The sequence below is a fragment of the Manis javanica genome, chromosome 15, assembly GCF_040802235.1.
Source record: "Manis javanica isolate MJ-LG chromosome 15, MJ_LKY, whole genome shotgun sequence".
Lineage (NCBI taxonomy): Eukaryota > Metazoa > Chordata > Mammalia > Pholidota > Manidae > Manis > Manis javanica.
Window position 1 is genome coordinate 60750609 of NC_133170.1, and position 22040 is coordinate 60772648.

Sequence of the window (22040 nt, forward strand, 5' to 3'; positions counted from 1 at the left end):
TTATGTCCAAGAGATTTTTGTCTATGTTTTTTTCTAAGAGTTTTATGGTTTCATGACTTACATTCAGGTCTTTGATCCATTTCGAATTTACTTTTGTGTATGGGGTTAGACAGTGATCCAGTTTCATTCTCTTACATGTAGCTGTCCAGTTTTGTCAGCACCATCTGTTGAAGAGACTGTCATTTCCCCATTGTATGTCCATGGCTCCTTTATCAAATATTAATTGACCATATATGTTTGGGTTAATTTCTGGGGTCTCTAATCTGTTCCCCTGGTCTGTGGCTCTGTTCTTGTGCCACTACCAAATTGTCTTGATTACTATGGCTTTGTAGTAGAGCTTGAAGTTGGGGAGTGAGATCCCCCCTACTTTATTCTTCTTCAGGATTGCTTTAGCTATTTGGGGTCTTTGGTGTTTGCATATGAATTTTTGAATTATTTGCTCCAGTTTATTGAAGAATGCTGTTGGTAGTTTGATAGGGATTGCATTGAATCTGTATATTGCTTTGGGCAGGATGGCCATTTTGACAATATTAATTCTTCCAGGCCAGGAGCATGGGATGAGTTTCCATTTGTTAGTGTCCCCTTTAATTTCTCTTAAGAGTGACTTGTAGTTTTCAGGGTATAGGTCTTTCACTTCTTTGGTTAGGTTTATTCCTAGGTATTTTATTCTTTTTGATTCAATTGTGAATGGAATTGTTTTCCTGATTTCTCTTTCTATTGGTTCATTGTTAGTGTATAGGAAAGCTACAGATTTCTGTGTGTTAATTTTGTATCCTGCAACTTTGCTGTATTCCAATATCAGTTCTAGTAGTTTTGGAGTGGAGTCCTTAGGGTTTTTTATGTACAGTATCATGTTATCTGCAAATACTGACAGTTTAACTTCTTCTTTACCAATCTGGATTCCTTGTATTTCTTTTTTTTGTCTGATTGCCGTGCCTAGGACCTCTAGTACTATGTTAAATAACAGTGGGGAGTGTGGGCATCCCTGTATAGTTCCCGATCTCAGAGGAAATGCTTTCAGCTTCTCGCTGTTTAGTATAATGTTGGCTGTGGGTTTATCATATTTGGCCTTTATTATGTTGAGGTACCTGCCCTCTATACCCATTTTGTTGAGAGTTTTTATCATGAATGGATGTTGAATTTTGTCAAATGCTTTTTCAGCATCTATGGAGATGATCCTTTGGTTTTTGTCTTTCTTTTTGTTGATGTGGTGGATGATGTTGATGGATTTTCGAATGTTGTACCATCCTTGCATCCCTGGGATGAATCCCGCTTGGTCATGGTGTATGATCCTTTTGATATGCTGTTAAATTCTGTTTGATAATATTTTATTGAGTATTTTTGCATCTACATTGATCAGGGATATTGGTCTGTAATTTTCTTTTTTGGTGGGGTCTTTGCCTTGTTTTGGTATTAGGTTGATATTGGCTTCATAGAATGAGTTTGGGAGTATTCCCTCCTCTTCTATTTTGTGGAACACTTTAAGGAGAATGGGTATTATGTCTTCTCTGTGTGTCTGATAAAATTCCAAGGTAAATCTGTCCAGCCCTGGGGTTTTGTTCTTGGGTAGTTTTTTGATTACCGTTTCAATTTCCTTGCTTGTAATTGGTTTGTTTAACTTTTGTGTTTCTTCCTTGGTCAGTCTTGGGAGGTTGTATTTTTCTAGGAAGTTGTCCATTTCTTCTAGGTTTTCCAGCTTGTTGGCATATAGGTTTACATAGTAGTCTTTAATAATTCTTTGTATTTCTGTGGAGTCTGTCGTGATTTTTCCATTCTCATTTCTGATTCTGTTGATGTGTGTTGATTCTCTTTTTCTCTTAATAAGTTTGGCTAGAGGCTTATCTATTTTGTTTATTTTCTCAAAGAACCAGCTCTTGGTTTCGTTGATTTTTGCTATGGTTTTATTCTTCTCAATTTTGTTTATTTCTTCTCTGATCTTTATTATGTCCCTCCTTCTGCTGACTTTAGGACTCATTTGTTCTTTTTCCAGTTTTGATAATTGTGATGTTAGACTATTCATTTGGGATTGTTCTTCCTTCTTCAAGTGTGCCTGGATTGCTATATACTTTCCTCTTAAGACTGCTTTCGCTGCGTCCTACAGAAGTTGGGGCTTTGTGTTGTTGTTGTCATTTGTTTCTATATATTCCTTGATTTCTATTTTGATTTGTTCATTGATCCACTGATTATTTAGAAGCATGTTGTTACGCCTCCATGTGTTTGTGAGCCTTTTTGTTTTCTTTGTAGAATTTATTTCTAGTTTTATACCTTTGTGATCTGAAAAATTGGTTGGTAGAATTTCAATATTTTGGAATTTACTGAGGTTCTTTTTGTGAGCTAGTATGTGGTCTATTCTGGAGAATGTGCCATGTGCACTTGAGAAGAATGTATATCCTGTTGCTTTTGGATGTAGAGTTCTATAGATGTCTATTAGGTCCATCTGTTCTAGTGTGTTGTTCAGTGCCTCTGTGTCCTTACTTATTTTCTGCCCGGTGGATCTATCCTTTGGGGTGAGTGGTGTGTTGAAGTCTCCTAAAATGAATGCATTGCAGTCTATTTCCCTCTTTAGTTCTGTTAGTATTTGTTTCACATATGCTGGTGCTGCTGTGTTGGGTGCATATATATTTAGAGTGGTTATATCCTCTTGTTGGACTGAGCCCTTTATCATTATGTAGTGTCCTTCTTTATCTCTTGTTACTTTCTTTGTTTTGAAGTCTATTTAGTCTGATATTAGTACTGCAACCCCTGCTTTCTTCTCACTGTTGTTTGCCTGAAATATGTTTTTCCATCCCTTGACTTTTAGTCTGTGCATGTCTTTGGGTTTGAGGTGAGTTTCTTGTAAGCAGCATATGAATGGGTCTTGCTTTTTTATCCATTCTATTACTCTGTGTCTTTTGATTGGTGCATTAAGTCCATTTACATTTAGGGTGACTATTGAGAGATATGTACTTATTGCCATTGCAGGCTTTAGATTCGTGGTTACCAAAGGTTCAAGGTTAGCCTCCTTAGTATCTTACTGCCTAACTTAGCTTGCTTATTGAGCTGTTATATACACTGTCTGTAGATTCTTTTCTTCTCTCCCTTCTTATTCCTCCTCCTCCATTCTTCATATGTTGTGTGTTTTGTTCTGTGCTCTTTTTAGGAGTGCTCCCATCTAGTGTAAGATGCCCTGTAGAGGTTGTTTGTGGGAAGCAAATTCCCTCAGCTTTTGCTTGTCTGGGAATTGTTTAATCCCGCCGTCATATTTAAATGCTAGTCGTGCTGGGTACAGTATTCTTGGTTCAAGGCCCTTCTGTTTAATTGCATTAAATATATCATGCCATTCTCTTCTGGCCTGTAGGGTTTCTGTTGAGAAGTCTGATGTTAGCCTAATGGGTTTTCCTTTAAAGGTGACCTTTTTCTCTCTAGCTGCCTTTAAAACTCTTTCCTTGTCCTTGATCCTTGCCATTTTAATTATTATATGTCTTGGTGTTGTCCTCCTTGGATCCTTTCTCTTGGGGGTTCTGTGTATTTCCGTGGTCTGTTTGATTATTTCCTCCTCCAGTTTGGGGAAGTTTTCAGCAATTATTTCTTCAAAGAGACTTTCTATCCCTTTTCCTCTCTCTTCTTCTTCTGGTACCCCTATAATACGGATATTGTTCCTTTTGGATTGGTCATATAGTTCTCTTAGTATTGTTTTGTTTCTGGAGATCCTTTTATCTCTCTCTATGTCAGCTTGTATATGTTCCTGTTCTCTGGTTTCTATTCCTTCAATGGCCTCTTGCATCTTATCCATTCTGCTTATAAATCCTTCCAGGGTTTGTTTCACTTCTGTGATCTCCTTCCTGATATCTGTGATCTCCCTCCGGACTTCATCCCATTGCTCTTGCATTTTTCTCTGCATCTCTGTCAGCATATTCATGATTTTTATTTTGAATTCTTTTTCAGGGAGATTGGTTAGGTCTGTCTCCTTCTCAGGTGTTGTCTCTGTGATCTTTGTCTGCCTGTAGTTTTGTCTTTTCATGGTGATAGAGATAGTTTGCAGAGCTGGTACGAGTGATAGCTGGAAGAGCTTTTCTTCTTGTTGGTTTGTGGCCTTCCTCTCCTGGGAGAATAGCGACCTCTAGTAGCTTGTGCTGGGCAGCTGTGCGCAGACAGGGTTTCTGCTTCCTGCCCAGCTGCTATGGAGTTTATCTCTGCTGTTGCTGTGGGCATGGCCTGGCTCAGGCTGCTGCTCCAAAATGGTGGAGCCTCGTTGGAGGGGGAGCTGCCGGGAAGCTATTTATCTCTGTAAGGGGCCTCTGTGCTCCCTGCTGCCCAGTGGGTTAGTGTGCCCAGAGAACCCAAGATTCCCTGCCTCTGGACTAAGTGTCCTGCCCTGCCCCTTTAAGACTTCCAAAAAGCACTCTCCAAACCAAAACAACAGCAAAAAAAAAAAACAAAGAAAAAAATTAAATAAATAATTAAAAAGAAAAAAACAGGAAACACGCATGATTTTCTTTGTCCTCAGGCGCCAGTCTCAGGCACCCACTCACCGGTCTTGCTTTCCTGTTTCTGTACTATTAGGGTCCCTGTCCCTTTAGTACTTCCAAAAAGCACTCACAAAAAAAAAAAAAAAAAAGGCCACTCCTGTTTCTTTGTTCTCCGATGTCAGCCTCAGGCACCTGCTTACCAGTCCTGCCGCCCTGTTTCCCTAGTATCCAGGACCCCATGCATGCACTGTGTCTGCGCTCTGGTCTGGATGACTGGGGCTGGGTGTTCAGCAGTCCTGGGCTCTCTCCCTCCCTGCTGACTCCTCCCCGCTGACTCCTCCCCACCCGCCAGGAGCTGCGGGGAGGGGCGCTCAGGTCCTGCCCGGCCGGGACTTGTATCTTACCCCCTTCGCGAGCTGCTGGGTTCTCGCAGGTGTGGATGTGGTCTGGATGTTTCCCTGTGTCCTCTGGTCTGTATTTTAGGAAGAGTTGTCTTTGTTATATTTTCATAGATAAATGTGGTTTTGGGAGGAGATTTCTGCTGTTCTACTCACACCGCCGTCTTGGCTCCCTTCCCTCTTGGGTAGTTTTTTGATTACCACTTCAATTTCTTTACTGGTAATTGGTTTGTTTAGATTTTGTGTTTCTTCCTTGGTCAGTCTTGGAAGGTTGTGTTTTTCTAGGAAGCTGTCCATTTCATCTAGGTTTTCCAGCATCTTAGCATATAGGTTTTCATAGTAGTCTCTAATAATTTTTTGTATTTCTGTTGGGTCAGTCATGATGTTTCCTTTATTGTTTCTGATTCTGTTGATGTGTGTTGATTCTGTTTTTCTCTTGATAAGTCTGGCTAGAAGCTTATGTATTTTGTTTATTTTCTCAAAGAACCAGCTCTTGGTTTCATTGATTTTTTCTGTTGTATTTTTGTCAATTTTGTTTATTTCTTCTCTGATCTTTATTATATCCCTCCTTCTGCTGACTTTAGGCCTCATTTGTTCTTCTTTTTCCAATTTTGATAATTATGACGTTAGACTATTCATTTGGGTTTGTTCTTCCTTCTTTAAATATGCCTGGATTGCTATATACTTTCCTCTTAAGACTGCTTTCACTGCATCCCACAGAAGTTGGGGCTTTGTGTTGTCATTTATTTCCATATGTTGCTGTATCTCCATTTTAATTTGGTTGTTGATCCATTGACTATTTAGGAGCATGTTGTTAAGCCTCCATGTGTTTGTGAGCCTTTTTGCTTTCTTTGTACAATTTATTTCTAGTTTTATACCTTTGTGGTCTGAAAAGTTAGTTGGTAGAATTTTAATCTTTTGGAATTTACTGAGGCTCTTTTTGTGTCCTAGTATGTGATCTATTCTGGAGAATGTTCCATGTGCACTTGAGAAGAATGTGTATTCTGATGCTTTTGGGTGTAGAGTTCTATAGATGTCTATTAGGTCCATCTTTTCTAGTGTGTTATTCAGTGCCTGTGTCCTTACTTATTTCCTGTCTGGTGGATCTGTCCTTTGGAGTGAATGGTGTGTTGAAGTCTCCTAAAATAAATGCATTGCATTCTATTTCATCCCTTAGTTCTGTTTGTATTCATTTCACATATGCTGGTGCTCCTGTGTTGGGTGCATATATGTTTATAATGGTTATATCCTCTTGTTGGACTGAGCCCTTTATCATTATGTAATGTCCTTCTTTATCTCTTGTTACTTTCTTTGTTTTGAAGTCTATTTTGTCTGATACTAGTACTGCAACACCTGTTTTTTTCTCCCTATTGTTTGCATGAAATATCTTTTTCCATCCCTTGACTTTTAGTCTGTGCATGTCTTTGGGTTTGAGGTGAGTCTCTTGTAGGCAGCATATAGATGGGTGTTGTTTTTTTATCCACTCAGTGACTCTATATCTTTTGATTAGTGCATTCAGTCCATTTACATTTAGGGTGATTATCGATAGGTATGTACTTATTGCCATTTCAGGCTTTAGATTCGTGGTTACCAAAGGTTCCAGGTTACTTTCCTTACTATCTAAGAGTCTAACTTAACTCAGTATGCTGTTACAAACACAATCTAAAGGTTCTTTTCTTATTCTCCTCCTTTTTCTTCCTCTTTCATTCTTTATATATTAGGTATCAAATTCTGTACTTTTTGTCTATCCCTTGATTGACTTTGGGGATAGTTAATTTAATTTTGCATTTGCTTCACAATTAGCTCTTCTACTTTCTTTACTGTGGTTTTATTTCCTCTGGTGACAGCTATTAAACCTTAGGAACACTTCCATCTATAGCAGTCCCTCTAAAATAGACTGTAGAGATGGTTTGTGGGAGGTAAATTCTCTCAGCTTTTGCTTATCTGGAAATTGTTTAATCCCTCCTTCAAATTTAAATGATAATCTTGCCAGATAAAGTAATCTTGGTTCCAGGCCCTTCTGCTTCATGGCATTTAATACATCATGACACTCCCTTCTGGCCTGTAAGGTTTCTGCTGAGAAGTCTGATGTTAGCCTGATGGGCTTTCCTTTGTATGTGATCTTATTTCTGTCTCTGGCTGCTTTTAACAGTCTGTTCTTATCCTTGATCTTTCCCATTTCAATTACTATGTGTGTTGATATTGTCTTCCTTGGGTCCCTTGTATTGGGAGATCTGTGGATCTCCATAGCCTGAGAGACTATCTCCTTCCCCAGATGGGGAAGTTTTCAGCAACCTCCTCCTCAAAGACACTTTCTATCCCTTTCTCTCTCTCTTCTTCTTCTGGTATCCCTATGATCTGAAAATTGTTCCACTTGGATTGGTCACACAGTTCTCTCAATATTCTTTCATTCTTAGGGATCTTTTTTTCTCTCTGTGCCTCAGCTTCTTTGTATTCCTCTTCTCTAGTTTCTGCTTCATTTATTGCCTCTTTCACCATATCCAACCTGCTTTTAATACCCTCCATCATGCTCTTCAACGATTGGATCTCCAACCTGATTCATTCCTGAGTTCTTGGATGTCTTTCTGTACCTCCATTGGAATGTTGATGATTTTTATTTTGAACTCCCTTTCAGGAAGAGTCACGAGGTCCATATCATTTAAATCTTTCTCCGGAGTTGTATTAATAATTTTACTTTGGACAAGGTTCCTTTTGTGTTTCATTGTTGTATATTGCGCCCTCTACTGTCCAGAAACTGTAGTCTCTGGAGCTGCTCAGCCCCTGAAGCAATGTCGTGGGTCACAGGGGAGCGGTATTGGTGCCTGGGGGGAGGAAAGAGCTGTTCCCTACCTCCTGGCTGCTGTGCCTGTCTCCACTGCCTGAGCCAGTGGGCCAGGCACACAGGTATAAGTTTTTGTCCCAGAGCAGCCAGATATGGATCCCTGCTTTCCACAAGCAGCCAGAATCCCAATCTCCCCAGGAACTCTGCCTGTATTAACTTTCCAACCTAGTAGTCATGCGAGTCTCATCAAAGCACCATGAAATGTAGGTTTGTGCTCCCAGAGCAGATCTCTGGAGCTAGGTATTCAGCAGTCCCAAGCCTTCCACTCCCTCCCTGCTCCATTTCTCTTCTTCCCACCTTTGAGCTGGGGTTGGGGAAGGGCTCGGGTCCCACGGAGCCACAGCTCTGGTACGTTACCCCGTTCGCTGAGGTCTGCTCTTTTCTCCAGGTGTGTGCAGTCTGACGCCATCCTCTTTCCTGTTGCTCTCTCAGGATTAGTTGTGCCAACTATATTTTCTAATTGTATCCAGTTGTACGAGGAAGCCTCTGTCTCTCCTCTCACACTGCCATCTTTAATCCTTCTCCTGTTCTTGACTGTTCTTGAGCATTATCTGATTATCTATTTTCTATGACCTTGAGAATAATCTATTTTACACAAATCCTTTGGGAGTTTGGCGGCATTGAATTGAAATTAATTTGGAGTGAGTTGGCAGATTCATAACACCAAGTCACCTCAGTCAGAAGCATCGGCATTTCACTGTTTATGTAGCCTCTTCATTAAAGTTATTTCATAGTCGTCTCTGTTTAGCTAATGTGTATTTCTTGTTAGGTGTGTGTCTGGTACTAGTTTAGATCAGGTGTGACCATGAATGGTGCTCCATTTTCCATTGTTTGATTTAGATGATCATTGCTGGGTAACAGGGAAGATAGAGATCTTTGTTAAGTTAGTTGTGTGTCTGGTCTCTAGTTCGAACAGTTTTTTAGTTCATTGTTTTATATTTCTCGAGTCAAATTGTCTATAAATAATGAGTTTTGGTTCTTTGTATCGAGTATTTAGGCTGCATTTACTTTTGACTTACTTTAGTGAAATGACAAGGCTCTTTATTTATAGGCTTCCATATGTGGGAGGAGTGATAGCAGTCATTCCTGTCCTGCTTCTCTTCCTGTGGGCTTGATCCTGGTGATGTCGCCTGATAGAGTCTGGCAGGTGTATATTATTGGGTAGACTGCTCCATTCCCTCCCATTCCAGCTTTGTGAGGATACTAATTTTTATAAAGTGATAATTCTTATATCATTTTATAAAATGACTGAAATACATTAACATAAAATTGAAATACCTTAGCCCTTTGGGGAGTTATCATTCAGGTGTATTTTGTAGTAGAGTCAGAAATGCCCTAATTTTGTCAGACAAGAAGAAATCACATGAATTCTGAAAGCAACCAAAAGGGAAGTAATCTGTTCAGGAAATAGTGTTTGCCTCACCTTAACACTGTCTGAGATGTGGCTAATGTCATATTTATTATCATTGGATTGCCTAGTGAAGGGACCATCTCTGGCATTTCTGATTTTTCCCACCTCCAGTTCTTTTTAATATGTTATCCTATTTTACAGGAGTTACTTGGAAAAATAACATCATTTCGTGATGAACTAAATACAATTAAAGATGAAATTGGCTGTTGTATTGTTACTCTTATGTCCCATGGAGAAAAAGGCTTTATTAAAATGAAAGATGGTGAAAAGGTCAGCCTGGAGGACATTTTTGAAATGTTTAACAATAAAAATTGTCCAGCACTTCAAGAGAAACCAAAGATCTTTATAATCCAGGCATGCAGAGGAGGTAAGGGAAGGCTTCTTTATAATAGTCTTTTTTTCCAGAAAGTTCTCATTGTGTTGATTGAGAGAAGAAAGTAAATTTAAAAGTTTATTTATTTGTTTGTTATTTAAAATGAGAGGACCCTTAGCTGATGCAATTTCAGTTGTGTGGTATACTACAGACCTTGAGCTGGGAGGAGGGGATAGAAGGAAACTTACCTGGAACAGAGCAGCTCATTCAGGCTGAGGAGCAGTCCGTCTCCAACTTCCAGAGGCAGGTTGGGCAGAGCAACTGTGCATTTCCTAGGGATGTCTCACTACCCGCATGACCCGGGTGGCTTGTGAAGCTAGCATCCCTTTTATATCTCCTCTGTGGGTGTTTCTCTGTCTTGCACAGGTCCTGGCTAGTTGTGACTTTCATTAAGGATTACTGGTGTAACTACAGTAATACTATTATAGTTTGTATTTTCATTCTGACAAAAAATAGAAAGAAAAGATAATGGTGTTGAAACGGATGATGAAGCCATGGACACTGATGACGTATCAGAGACGAGGAGGCTTCCCACGTTCAGCGATTACTTCATCATCTATCCTACCCAGGCAGGTGAGACAGGGAGGGTAGACAGTGGCAAGGTACAATCTTCCAGTGGGTTTAGGTTTTTCCTAATGACTTTTAGCATTTTTTTTTATTTGTGCTCTGAAAATTAATGTATCTAAGGAGAAACTTGCCTTAATCCCCCCATCTCTCTTTAAAAAAATGTTACCACTTTTAGATATGGAGGCTTCGCATCTTACTGTTCATTCTTCCAAGAAGGTGCCAACCTCTTAGCAAAGTGTCCAATGGGAAATACATAAGATAATTGGCTTTCCTGTGAAAAAGAACTGGGCCCAAAAACTAGTTCTGCCCCCTGCTTTCTTTGAGACCTTGAGTGTTTTTTAGCTAGTAGACTTGCAGTTTCTTCAGGTCAAACGAGAATGCCAAAATTTAGGTAGGTCATTGGGATGCTATATGAGATGAATTAGGTAGTGCAGATGTGCTTAAATAAATAACTGGCATATAAATACAAAAAGATTACTAACATATTATGCTAATAACATTATTGTCATCATTATTACCAATACTGTTATTAATAATAAGGTAAACTCCAAAATAATTTTGTGTGTGGAAGGGGTGGACCAGAGTCACATGTCAGGGAAACAGGAAAATGTGAGAAAGATAGAAAGAGCTAAGTAGTCAAGGACATCTATTTAATCTTGACTTCCTTCATAAAGGATTGAGGTAGTTTATGAAAATATGTATGCAATTCAAGATAAATTGTTAGTGAAGCAATGGAAGCACAGGAAAGTAAGGGCATTCACCTAAAATGAAACATACTTTGGGTGAGACACTGAAAATGTCCCCATTAAAGTTATATGTGGGATTCCGCTCCTTGGTCATTTACCCACAAGAGTAGAAAGCCTGGGCCTCACAGAGGTTTGCACCCAAATATTCATAGCAGCTCTATTTGAAATAGACTGGAAACATCCTGAAGGACATCAACATGTGAGTGAACAAGCAAACACGGGTATGTCATATGTGGAATCCTGCTGATAAACACATAGTGAAAATACGCATTGGATCACTTTATGATCCCATGTGTATAAAGTTCAAAAACAGGCAAAACTCAACTGTGGTGTTCCTTATCGCTAGTGTCTGTCGCTTCCTTCTATTCTTGATGAATCTTGCCAGCGTTTATTTACCTAATTAAGAACCTGTTTTTAGTTTTGTTAATCCTCTCTAGCATATGTCTTTTTCTGATTTCATTCATTTGGCTCTCTTATTTCCATTTGTCTCCGTTTTGGGAGGTTTATTCTACTCTTCTTTTCCCAACCATTTCAATTAGGTACTTGGTTCATTAATGTCCTACTGTTTAAAAATACGAGCATTTTAAAAGCTATAATCCCCTCTGACTGTTGCTTTCACTGTATCCCTCACAGTTCAACATGTAACATTTTTATTCTTCATTTCTAAGAATTTTAGATTTCCACAATTCTTTATTCATTAGTTATTGTGAAACGTGCCTCCAAATTTCTGGTGTAGGGATTTAATTGAGAAGGACTATGGATCATAATGGCAGTCTGAAATTTGTCAAGACCTGATCTGTGCCTCGGCCTATCAATGACTATTAGACTTTCATAAATATTCTACATGTTCTTGAGAACATGCTCTCCCTTCGTTCAGTGCAGGATTCCAAATATTTCTATAAATTAAGCTTAGTTGTGTTCAAATGTTTTACATCTCTGCTAAGTTCACCTGCTTGGCCTGCCAGTAATTGAAATAAGATAACATGTTGTGTTATTATGGTAGATTTGTCAGTTTCTTTTATAATTTTGTTGTCTTTTTGTGTTTTCTTTCTATACTTTGAGGCAACTTTAGTAGAGGCAAACAGAATTGTGTGAGAAATAGTTTAATCACTGTTTAGTGAACTTACTACCCAAAAGCAGCCTCTTTTAGGGTTTGTTTTGTCTGGTATTTATGTCAGTACCCAAATCTTCTTTCAGTCTATATTTGCCTGGTACATCTCCTTCAGATCTTTTTCTGGTAGACTTTCTGGACCCTGACGTTTTAGGAGGGTCTCTTTTAAGCAGAATATAGCTGGATTTTGTTTCTTAATCCAGTCTGATATTGTCAACCTTTTAACTGGTGAGTTAGGACAATTTATATTTGTTGTGACTATTAATATATTTTCATTTTTACCATTTTACTTTGTGCTGTTTATTTTTCTTTGCTTTTTTCCCTTACTTGATTGTTCTTGTTTTTGAGTGATTGTGAGTTTACCTTGTTACTGTTAAATGTTCTCTGCCTACTGACATGGAAGGTATGCATTCCCTATATCTTCTCATGGTCCTCCATGAAATTATATACATGTGCACTTTCTCTGTAGTTAACAAACAGCTTATTAATTCTCTCTGATGATACCAGAAACCTTAGAACACTAATTCTCATCACCTTCTTCCACACTTAAGCACCACTTCCATTTAACATTTATTTCTGTTCCTTTTTGTATCTTGCTTAGCACTCTTCATTTATATAAAAGTATTTATGTATTCTTAACTTCCTTTTCTGCCCTGATTTTCTTTGGAATTAAAATGTTAATCCAACACACTTTTATCAGGTATGTTGGCACATTTAGGGTGGCGAGCACTGTTCTGGGCACCCCACAAATTAGAACATTATGCCAATAATTTATACAGTCTATGTCTGTTTTTATTTACCCATGTGTTTAGCATTTTCTTTGTCCTCTATCCCATTCTGAATCTCAGACCATGCTTCTGGGTTCATTTTCTTTCCTCCTTAGAAATTCATTTAAGGGTGATTTATGGGCAGTAAATTCACTTTATTACCCAAACCTGGCTGACTAACGGACAGTACCTTCTTTGTTCCTTGTTGTGATCCTATCTTCTATTTCTTTAAACATTTCATGCAGTTAGATTTGTTTCTAATGCAATACCTGAAATTTTGGGGGTCACTCATTGGGTGTTTCTGTTGACTGTTGCTCTTTGAGGCTCATTTGTTTGTGTGTTTGAATCTTAATTTATAGGACTCCTGGGGGCACAGAGAGAATACTTCTCTTTAGGGAGAATTATCACCCTCTGGACCCCTGCAGCTCTCCTCAGGGTCACAGGGTGAACGCATTCGTCTCCCCTGCTCCCTGGGCATGCCTCCCATGCTCTTGCTTCCAGGTGCCTGCCTGGCCCTTTAGGCACCCTGTGGCTCTGTTTTCCATGTTTGCTCTCTGCTCATAGATCAGGTTTCAACGTCCTCATTTGGAAGAATGGGGTACCTTGGAGCTTTCTGTTTTCCTGTCAGCCCAGGATAGCATGAAAATGCTTACTTTAATCAAGTTTTGTAGCTGGAGGGGTATTTAATGTGTATAGTGTCAAAGTGGGAAGCTTGGGATCTGTGTTAAATTCTTTTAAAGTCATCCATTTTTTTATCTCAATGGACGACACATAAAATGTCTGGCAGTACCAAGTATGTGCGGATGTGACGCCACAGCGGCTTCCACATGTCATTAATGAGCGCAAGCTATCACTGCCTCTCTGGAGAACAATGTGCAATACCCAGTGAAGTTAAAATATGTTTGTTCCTTGACCCAGTACTTTCACTTCTGGGTATAGACTAGTGCTATGGTCCCAAACCAGGGGGCCACAGTGCGGCCTCACAGCTGTACTTGACTCTGTGGACCACTAGCTTGAGGTAGGTATGGTTTTTTAAGTCAGATGGGGCACCGTTCCCTGAATGGTAGCATATCTTTTGTGTAGCTAGCTGTTAGAGGGTTGCTGAGCCAAGGGGTAAATACCAGTGGCGGCCTAGGCTGGGAAGTCATGCAGTCTCCAACAGGTGCATGCACCAGGAGTAAATAGTTGTGATTATCTAAGAATGAAATTAAAATGCTGTTTTTTCTCTCAGTTTATGTGGGGTTTTCCTGAAGTAACTTTCCCCAGTAAGTTACTCGAATATAAATACCAACTTTAGCCCTAACTGCTTTGATAAATGGAAAAAATCACTGAGGCACTGAGAGCACCGGGACTGAGTAAGTTTGGAAACCTGTGTCCTCAAGAACCTTCTGCACATGTGCATGGATAAGGTGACCAGCTGCCCCAGTTTTTTGGAGACCAAGGGGTTTCTGGGGATACTGGAATTTTCAGTGCTAAAACTGGGCAAATGGGCAAATCAAGATGTGTTGCGCCTGCTAATGTGGGTGCTTCTTTGAAATTGTTTATGTCAGGAGAATTAAAGTGGAAGGAGGCTAACAGTCTTTGGTATATTCAGGCAGTGGGAAACTGTGCCAGAGTTGAAAGAATTGTCGTGGGAATGTTTTAAGTGTAATGACAAGTGAAGATAAGACAGTTCTAACATAATACTTATTATACTATATACCTTTAATGTAAAGATTTTAAAATATAAGAAGATGCAGTATATTATTGCTGAATAATTAGCCAGTAAAATGTGAAAATATGGACAGAAAGAATAACTAACACCTTTGGGATGGGGACTGCCTCTGGGAGAGGCAGGGAAGGTAGGGAAGGAAGAGCCAGAAAGTAATTTTGGAGGAATTCAAGGGAGGCTTCAACTCAATTTCACTAGGAAAGAAGAGCTGGGCCAAATAAAGCAACATGTAAGTGGCTGTTAGATCTGGGCGTGGATGTGCAGGAGCTCATCACCCTGTTTCATGTTCTTTTGTTGGTATAAAGATTTTCAAGAAATGGGAATTGAAGAAAGGGACCAGATGCTGCAGATATAGCTAACTGATGGGGTTTTGCTCTGAAGAGAGTTGAGAAATAGGGACGCTGTCTGGATGGCAATGAGGGATCAGAGCTGTTTTGTTTGTAGTGCAGAGGCTGAGGGAATGATCCAGTAGAGAGGGGAGATTTTTAGGAGAGAACATAGGTCAACAGCTGGAGAAGCTGAAATTTTGAGCATAGTCAGTGTATGGCCTTAGACACTATATTAGGCTGATTTTTCAAGTGGAAGAAAGAAGTGGCTCTTTTCCTGCATTGGGAAGACTCTAGGAAAGGCAGACATGGGGGGTCGAGTTTGATATGGTGATTGGTCATCCCCGTGGACATGCTCAGAAGGCAACTGAGTATTTAAGTCTGGAATCAGGTGAGGGGTATGCACTGCAGAGAGAACTGTGGGAGCCAGCAGCTTGTAACATCCTTTAATGTCATCTATAATGTAATATTCCTTACAGTCGTGACCTGGGTAGGCCACAGGCCTTGCTCCGGCATTCATAGGATTTCACAGGATGCCACAGTGAAGAAGAACCAGCAGTGGACATGAAAGACATCCACTGACGTGGGGAGAGCTGGGAGGTGTGGTGTCCCGGGAGCCTCAGGAAAGAGGGTTTTGAGAAAGAGGGAAGGACTCTCCGACTCTGCTGACAGGTTGGGTAGGATATGGACGGAAAAGTCACCCTTAGATTTAGAGATGTGGAGGCCACTGGGGATCTTGACAGGAATAATTTGGGATGTGGACAAAATTGTGGACTCAGAGGAGTGGTACTAGAGCCACATCAATAAAAGGACCGACCTTAGACACACAGAACTGAGTAAAAAGAGTCCCAGAAGGCATGGGTTTTGTTTTGTTCTTTTAAAGTTGAAACAAGCAAGACCACACGTGTATTGTTTAAGAAGATGCACACACATATATGGTAAAACTGTGACATTGCCAGGAAGATGAATGGTAAATCAAAATTGAGTCTAGTGGTTTCTGCACAGAGAGTGGGAACTGGGGGGAAACACACAGGTGGATGCCAATTTTGCTAATACACGAGTCAGTAAGCAAAAGACCAATGGCCCCGTAAAACAGCAGGTATAGGCTACCAACTGACTATTCTGAGGGAACACAGCATGGAGAAATGCTCAGCTTTACTTCTAAGAAGAAAGTAAGTTAAACAATATGGAAGTACCATTTTTCATCTATCAGGCTGACGGAGGTCAAAAAGTTTGAGTGTATAGTCTTGCTGAAGAGATGGATAATTGATAACTGCCTATTAATTTCCAGTGGGACTAGAAGTTGGTTTCACTTCTCTGGAGGCACATTTGGCATTATCTAGCAAAATTACAAATGCACATATAATGCCTGTCCATAAATTTATCTTCCAGATATTTAGTACATGTCTGAATGACATGTGCTCAACTTCATGCATTGACATTGTTTAAAACCAGCAAAGTATTATGAACAAGCTAAGTGTCAGTGCACAGGGGACTGGTTAAATAGTGGAATACTGTGTAACTGGAGGAAGAAGCTCTCTATAAGCTAATAATAAACAATCTCCAAGAATTAGTTTGAAAAAACACCAGGTCATCAAACAGCATGTACAAAATGCTACTGTGATTGGTGGCGGGTGGAGGGGTGCATACAGGTCACGCTGCTTTGTACCAGAACAATCCAGGATGTACAAGAACCCATTAGCATTGGTTTTCTTGAGCATGGGACAACTGGGGAGGGAGACTTTGCTAGATTCCTTTTGTAATTTAAATTTTGAACCATTTGTATTATCTATTCAAAAATGAATTTAAAACATTTTAAAGTTGAATTACTTTTTTTTTTTTTTCTGAGAGGGCATCTCTCATATTTATTGATCATATGGTTGTTAACAACAATAAAATTCTGTATAGGGGACTCAATGTACAATCGTTAATCAACCCCATGCCTAATTCTCAACAGTCTCCAATCTTCTGAAGCATAACGAACAAGTTTTCCCATGGTGAACAAATTCTTACATAGTGAGTAAGTTCTTACATGGTGAACAGTGCAAGGGCAGTCATCACAGAAACTTTCGGTTTTGATCACGCATCATGAACTATAAACAGTCAGGTCAATTATGATTATTCGTTTGATTTTTTACTTGATTTATATGTGAATCCCACATTTCTCCCTTATTATTATTATTAATAAAATGCTGAAGTGGTAGGTAGATGCAAGATAAAGGTAGAAAACATATTTTAGTGCTGTAAGAGGGCAAATGTAGATGATCAGGTGTGTGCCTATGGACTAAGTATTAATCCAAGCTAGACAAGGGCAATAAAACATCCATGGATGCAGAAGATTTCTCTCAAAACAGGGGGGGTGAGGTTCTGAGCCTCACCTCTGTTGATCCCCAATTTCTCACCTGATGGTCCCCCTGCGACTGTGCCTGTCTTAGGTTGTTTCTCCCTTGAGGAATCTTACCCGTCACTGGCTAACCAGTCATCTTCCGGGGCCATACAGGGAAATGTAAAGTTGGCAAGTGAGAGAGAAGCAATATTGTTTGAAAAGGTTAGCTTTTTACATTTTTGCAGATTTATGCCCTATGGCTTCTATACCCAGCATTTGTCTTGAGGTATCTTTACCACTTGGAAGAATTATGATACTCGGTAATTTCTATATGAGGCACGAATTCTACTTAGGGGTTGCAATTATGAAGGAAGAAGAGAAGCTATAGAAGTAGCAGATGGAAGAAAACATGAGAAGATTCATTATTTCTTTGACATATCTTCTTGTAGTGTAACATAAGCATGTATAGGTTTTAAATTACTAATTAAATTGCTTGCACACATTAACATAATAGGAATACAGCTACATAACCAGAGCAGACCTACAATTACCAGCCATATCCAGTGAAACCAAGAAAACCAGTTAGGCACCCTAGGCATTTGTGAAAACTTATCAATGATATGATGGATATTGTCTAACTGAATTTGAATATTTTGAGAAAAATCAGACAAATTAAAACAACACATTCCTGGGGACTGTTCACATCCCATATGTTCTTTTAACAGTAGATAGTCTATAGTCACAAGATTTTGGAGTGCTGCAACTTGCACTTCTCCTAATTCTTGGTTGAGTTCTGACAGTATAGATCCAGTCAAATTTGTTGTTTTACTGTATGCACAGGCCAGCTTAGATATCTCCTTCTTCATTCCAATGGCAAGTCCAGGAACCAGTGGGATGAATGCAGCTACAACTGTAACAGCACCAGGATCTTTGTTGAAGTATTTTGATGATCATCTTCTGGAATGACTCTTCCAGAGAATGTTGATGTTGGAAGTTCTTCATATCATATCTTAATTTGTTTTCTGGGTAGCCAAATTAGGCTTCAATCCTCTGTATAAACACAAACAAACCCCCTGCCCACACTTTGATATGCCCTTTATACCATTGTGAAGAACCTATTGGAGATCACCACACAGGAACTGCCTTTTTTTCTTTTTTTTAAGGAAAAGGAATATTATCAGAAAAATGTACTTCCATAGCTGATCATCTGACACCCTTTAAATGATCAAAATTAAGGATATTTAAAGCATGCATTAATCGGTGATTTGCAGTTAGTTTTATCCTATCAGGGAGTAATCCTCCTTTTCTTTCTTTTTTTTTTTATCATTAATCTACAATTACATGAAGAACATTATGTTTACTAGGCTCTCCCCTATACCAGGTGCCCCCTACAAACCCCCTTACAGTCACTGTCCATCAGCATAGCAAAATGTTGTATAATCACTACTTGTCTTCTCTGTGTTGTACAGCCCTCCCCTTTCTCCCACCCCCCCATTATGCATGCTAATCATAATATCCCCTTTCTTCTCCTCCCCTTTATCCCTCCCTTCCCACCCATCCTCCCTAGTCCCTTTCCCTTTGGTAACTGTTAGTTCATTCTTGGGTTCTGTGATTCTGCTGCTGTTTTGTTCCTTCAGTTTTTCCTTTGTTCTTATACTCCACAGATGAGTGAAATCATTTGGTACTTGTCTTTCTCCGCCTGGCTTATTTCACTGAGCATAATACCCTCTAGCTCCATCCATGTTGTTGCAAATGGTAGGATTTGTTTTCTTCTTATGGCTGAGTAGTATTCCATTGTATATATGTACCACATCTTTTTTATCCATTCATCTACTGATGGACACTTAGGTTGCTTCCAATCCTTGGCTATTGTAAATAGTGCTGCAATAAACATAAGGGTGCATCTGTCTTTTTCAAACTTGAGTGCTGCATTCTTAGGGTAAATTCCTAGGGGTGGAATTCCTGGGTCGAATGGGAAGTCTATTTTGAGCATTTTGAGGAACCTCCATACTGCTTTCCACAATGGTTGAACTAATTTACATTCCCACCAGCAGTTTAGGAGGGTTCCCCTTTCTCCACAGCCTCGCCAACATTTGTTGTTGTCTGTCTTTTGGATGGCAGCCATCCTTACTGGTGTGAGGTGATTCCTCATTGTGGTTTTAATATGCATTTCTCTGATAATTAGCGATATGGAGCATCTTTTCATGTGTCTGTTGGCCATCTGTATTTCTTTTTTGGAGAACTGTCTGTTCAGTTCCTCTGCCCATTTTTTAATTGGATTATTTGTTTTTTGTTTGTTGAGGTGGGTGAGCTCTTTATATATTTTGGATGTCAAGCCTTAATAGGATCTGTCATTTACAAATATATTCTCCCATACTGTAGGGTATCTTTTTGTTCTATGGATGGTGTCTTTTGCTGTACAGAAGCTTTTCAGCTTAATATAGTCCCACTTGTTCATTTTTGCTGTTGTTTTCCTTGCCCGGGGAGATATGTTCAAGAAGAGGTCACTCACGTTTATGTCTAAGAGGTTTTTGCCAATGTTTTTTCTAAGAGTTTTATGGTTTCATGACTTATATTCAGGTCTTTGATCCATTTTGAATTTACTTTTGTGTATGGGGTTAGACAATGGTCCAGTTTCAGTCTCCTACATGTAGCTGTCCAGTTTTGCCAACACCATCTGTAAAGTTGAATTACTTTTAAAATTTGGGAGATTTCATACAAAAATTCAGATTTCTGACATGTAGCTCTCCGTAGACATTTATACCAGCTACCTGATTCCTCTGGGTCCTAGAGCCTGTCTCTCCTGGTTGGCAACAGAGACATGTCACCTGTGTGCAAGAGAAGCCACAACGTGCTTTCATCTGTTTATTGGCTATTTGTATTTAGTCTTGTGAGTAATTGTTGCTCATCTCCATTGCCCAGAGTTCTCTAAATGATTCTGCAGTGCAAATATGGGGGATGCCAGTCCTAGGAATCTTTTTTTTTTACCTTATTTGGCAAATCTGTGAAAGCTCACTAGCTTTCAGCTAGAATCTAAAGTCCTGTTTCAGACTCGGTTTTTATCAGACTCCTTTTTGTGGTCTAGACTCTGGCATAAAGACTGAACCCATAGCCATGGATTTACCATCACGGATCATTTTCAAGTAATGAGAAATTTGTAATCTTCATTTGGTAAAATCCTTGCAGCTACTCTAAACTTTTGTTTGGCTAATCAGTGTGTGGTTCTTCGAAGAGGTGGCAGACCATGTTAGGTCAGAGGCTTTCCAGTGTTACTTGTCATAATGCATAGTAAAAAATGGCTATTATATTTCATCAAATCTAATTCCTTGATAGTAAGACATGCCATTATTTTGTGTCATCAAGAAGCAACCCACTCATCTATGACATAGCAGAGATTATATAGCACATCCAGATTTTAGAGATGCTAAAGTGAAAAAAAAAAAGACCTTGGATCTTAAGAGTTGATAAAATACACAATGCATTCTAATCTGTTACATACATTATCTAAAAGTATAAATATATATGTAATACACTCGTTTTATAAATAGTTGTTGCCCTTACTCTATTTGAGACACTTTAATGTTTTCTATTACATTCTATTCTATCCTATTATAATGAAGCAGTTTCCATCTACTAAATTGATTTTTTGAGTGATTATTGGGCCACAGCCTGCAGTTTGAAGAACACCAGGTGGATGACTGTGAATCATTGTGATGCAGGTTTTCTAACTTAGATTGACTCTGAGAGGGGCAGTACTGAAATCCCTGTCTAGCTACCACACTGAACAGATCTGTCCTGTGGATTTTTATGACTTTATTGAGGTGTGATTGAAATGTGGGTTGCACATATTTCAAGTAGACAATTTGAGCAGATATGACATAAGTATACATGTGTGACACTGTCACCATGATCAAGATAAGCAAGTATTCCCACCATCCCAAAAAGTTTTCTGTTTTATTCCATCCCTGCTTCCATCCCTATTCCTAGGTCACCACAGATTATATTACATTTTCTGAAATTTTATACAACTAGAATTATACACTATTAGGTTTTTTACCTCTTTTTTTTTGGCCTATCTTCCACTGATTTTTGGTAATTACAAATAGAGCTGCTGTGACCACGTGGGTGCAAGTCTTCGGGTATATTTTTCTTTTCCTTGGGTGGAACGGGTGGTTCATAGAGTAGGTGTAGGTTTAAATTTTAAAGACACTGCCAGATTCTTTTTCAATTTGGTTATGTCATTTTACATTCTCACTAGCAGTGCACAAGAGTTCCAGTTGCTCCACTTCCTCCTTATCACTTACTTTGATCTGTTTTTAAAATTTTTGACAATCTAATAAATGTATAATAGTATCACCTTATGGTTTTAATTTGCATTTGAGAAGACTAATAATGATTACCTTTTCATGTACCTAGTGGCCATTCATGTTATCTTCTTTTGCTTAGTGTCTGTTGATATCTTTGTACACTTTTTTTTTATTGGGTTGTTGATTTTCTTACTAAGTTCTAAGAGTTCTTTATATATTATGGGTACAAATTCTTTGTCTGGCTCATGTTACAAATATTTTCTCCCAATCTGTGTCTTGCTTTTCATTTTTTAAAAAATATCTTTAGAAAAGCAAGGGTTTTTAATTTTGATGAAATCCGCTTTATCAATTTTTCCTCTTACGGTTTATGTTTTTTGTGTTCAAAGAGACCTTTGCCTATTCTGAGGTTGCAAACATGTCCCATTTTTTTCTGTTCCAATATAGCATCACTACAAGAGGGTGCAATTTTGATATTCTCATTGAATTTCCACACTAAACTGTTTCCTGTCTTTTAATATAACTAATAAAAATAATTTCAAAAATTCAATTTTGAGGACCCCAAAATAAATTCCATGTTGGAGGTATTTAGGGGTAGTTAGCTTAAAGTGTTATAGCAAAAGTCAGAAATAAAAATCTAGAAAAGGGATAAATGAAGCAAATGTGGCAAAATGGTGATAACTTGAATCGGGGGGGATGATTATATGGGG

General features: G+C 39.0%; 1 protein-coding gene across 1 annotated transcript in view; it reads left to right on the top strand.

The window, feature by feature from the left end:
* LOC118971671 (caspase-14-like) overlaps positions 1–22040 on the top strand; it is a 42564-nt gene that overhangs the window by 16801 nt on the left and 3723 nt on the right. Inside the window, exons 4-5 of the mRNA XM_073223886.1 lie at positions 9241–9466; positions 9929–10045. Of these exons, the coding sequence (XP_073079987.1) occupies positions 9241–9466; positions 9929–10045 (343 nt within the window). The remainder of the gene's footprint in view (positions 1–9240; positions 9467–9928; positions 10046–22040) is intronic.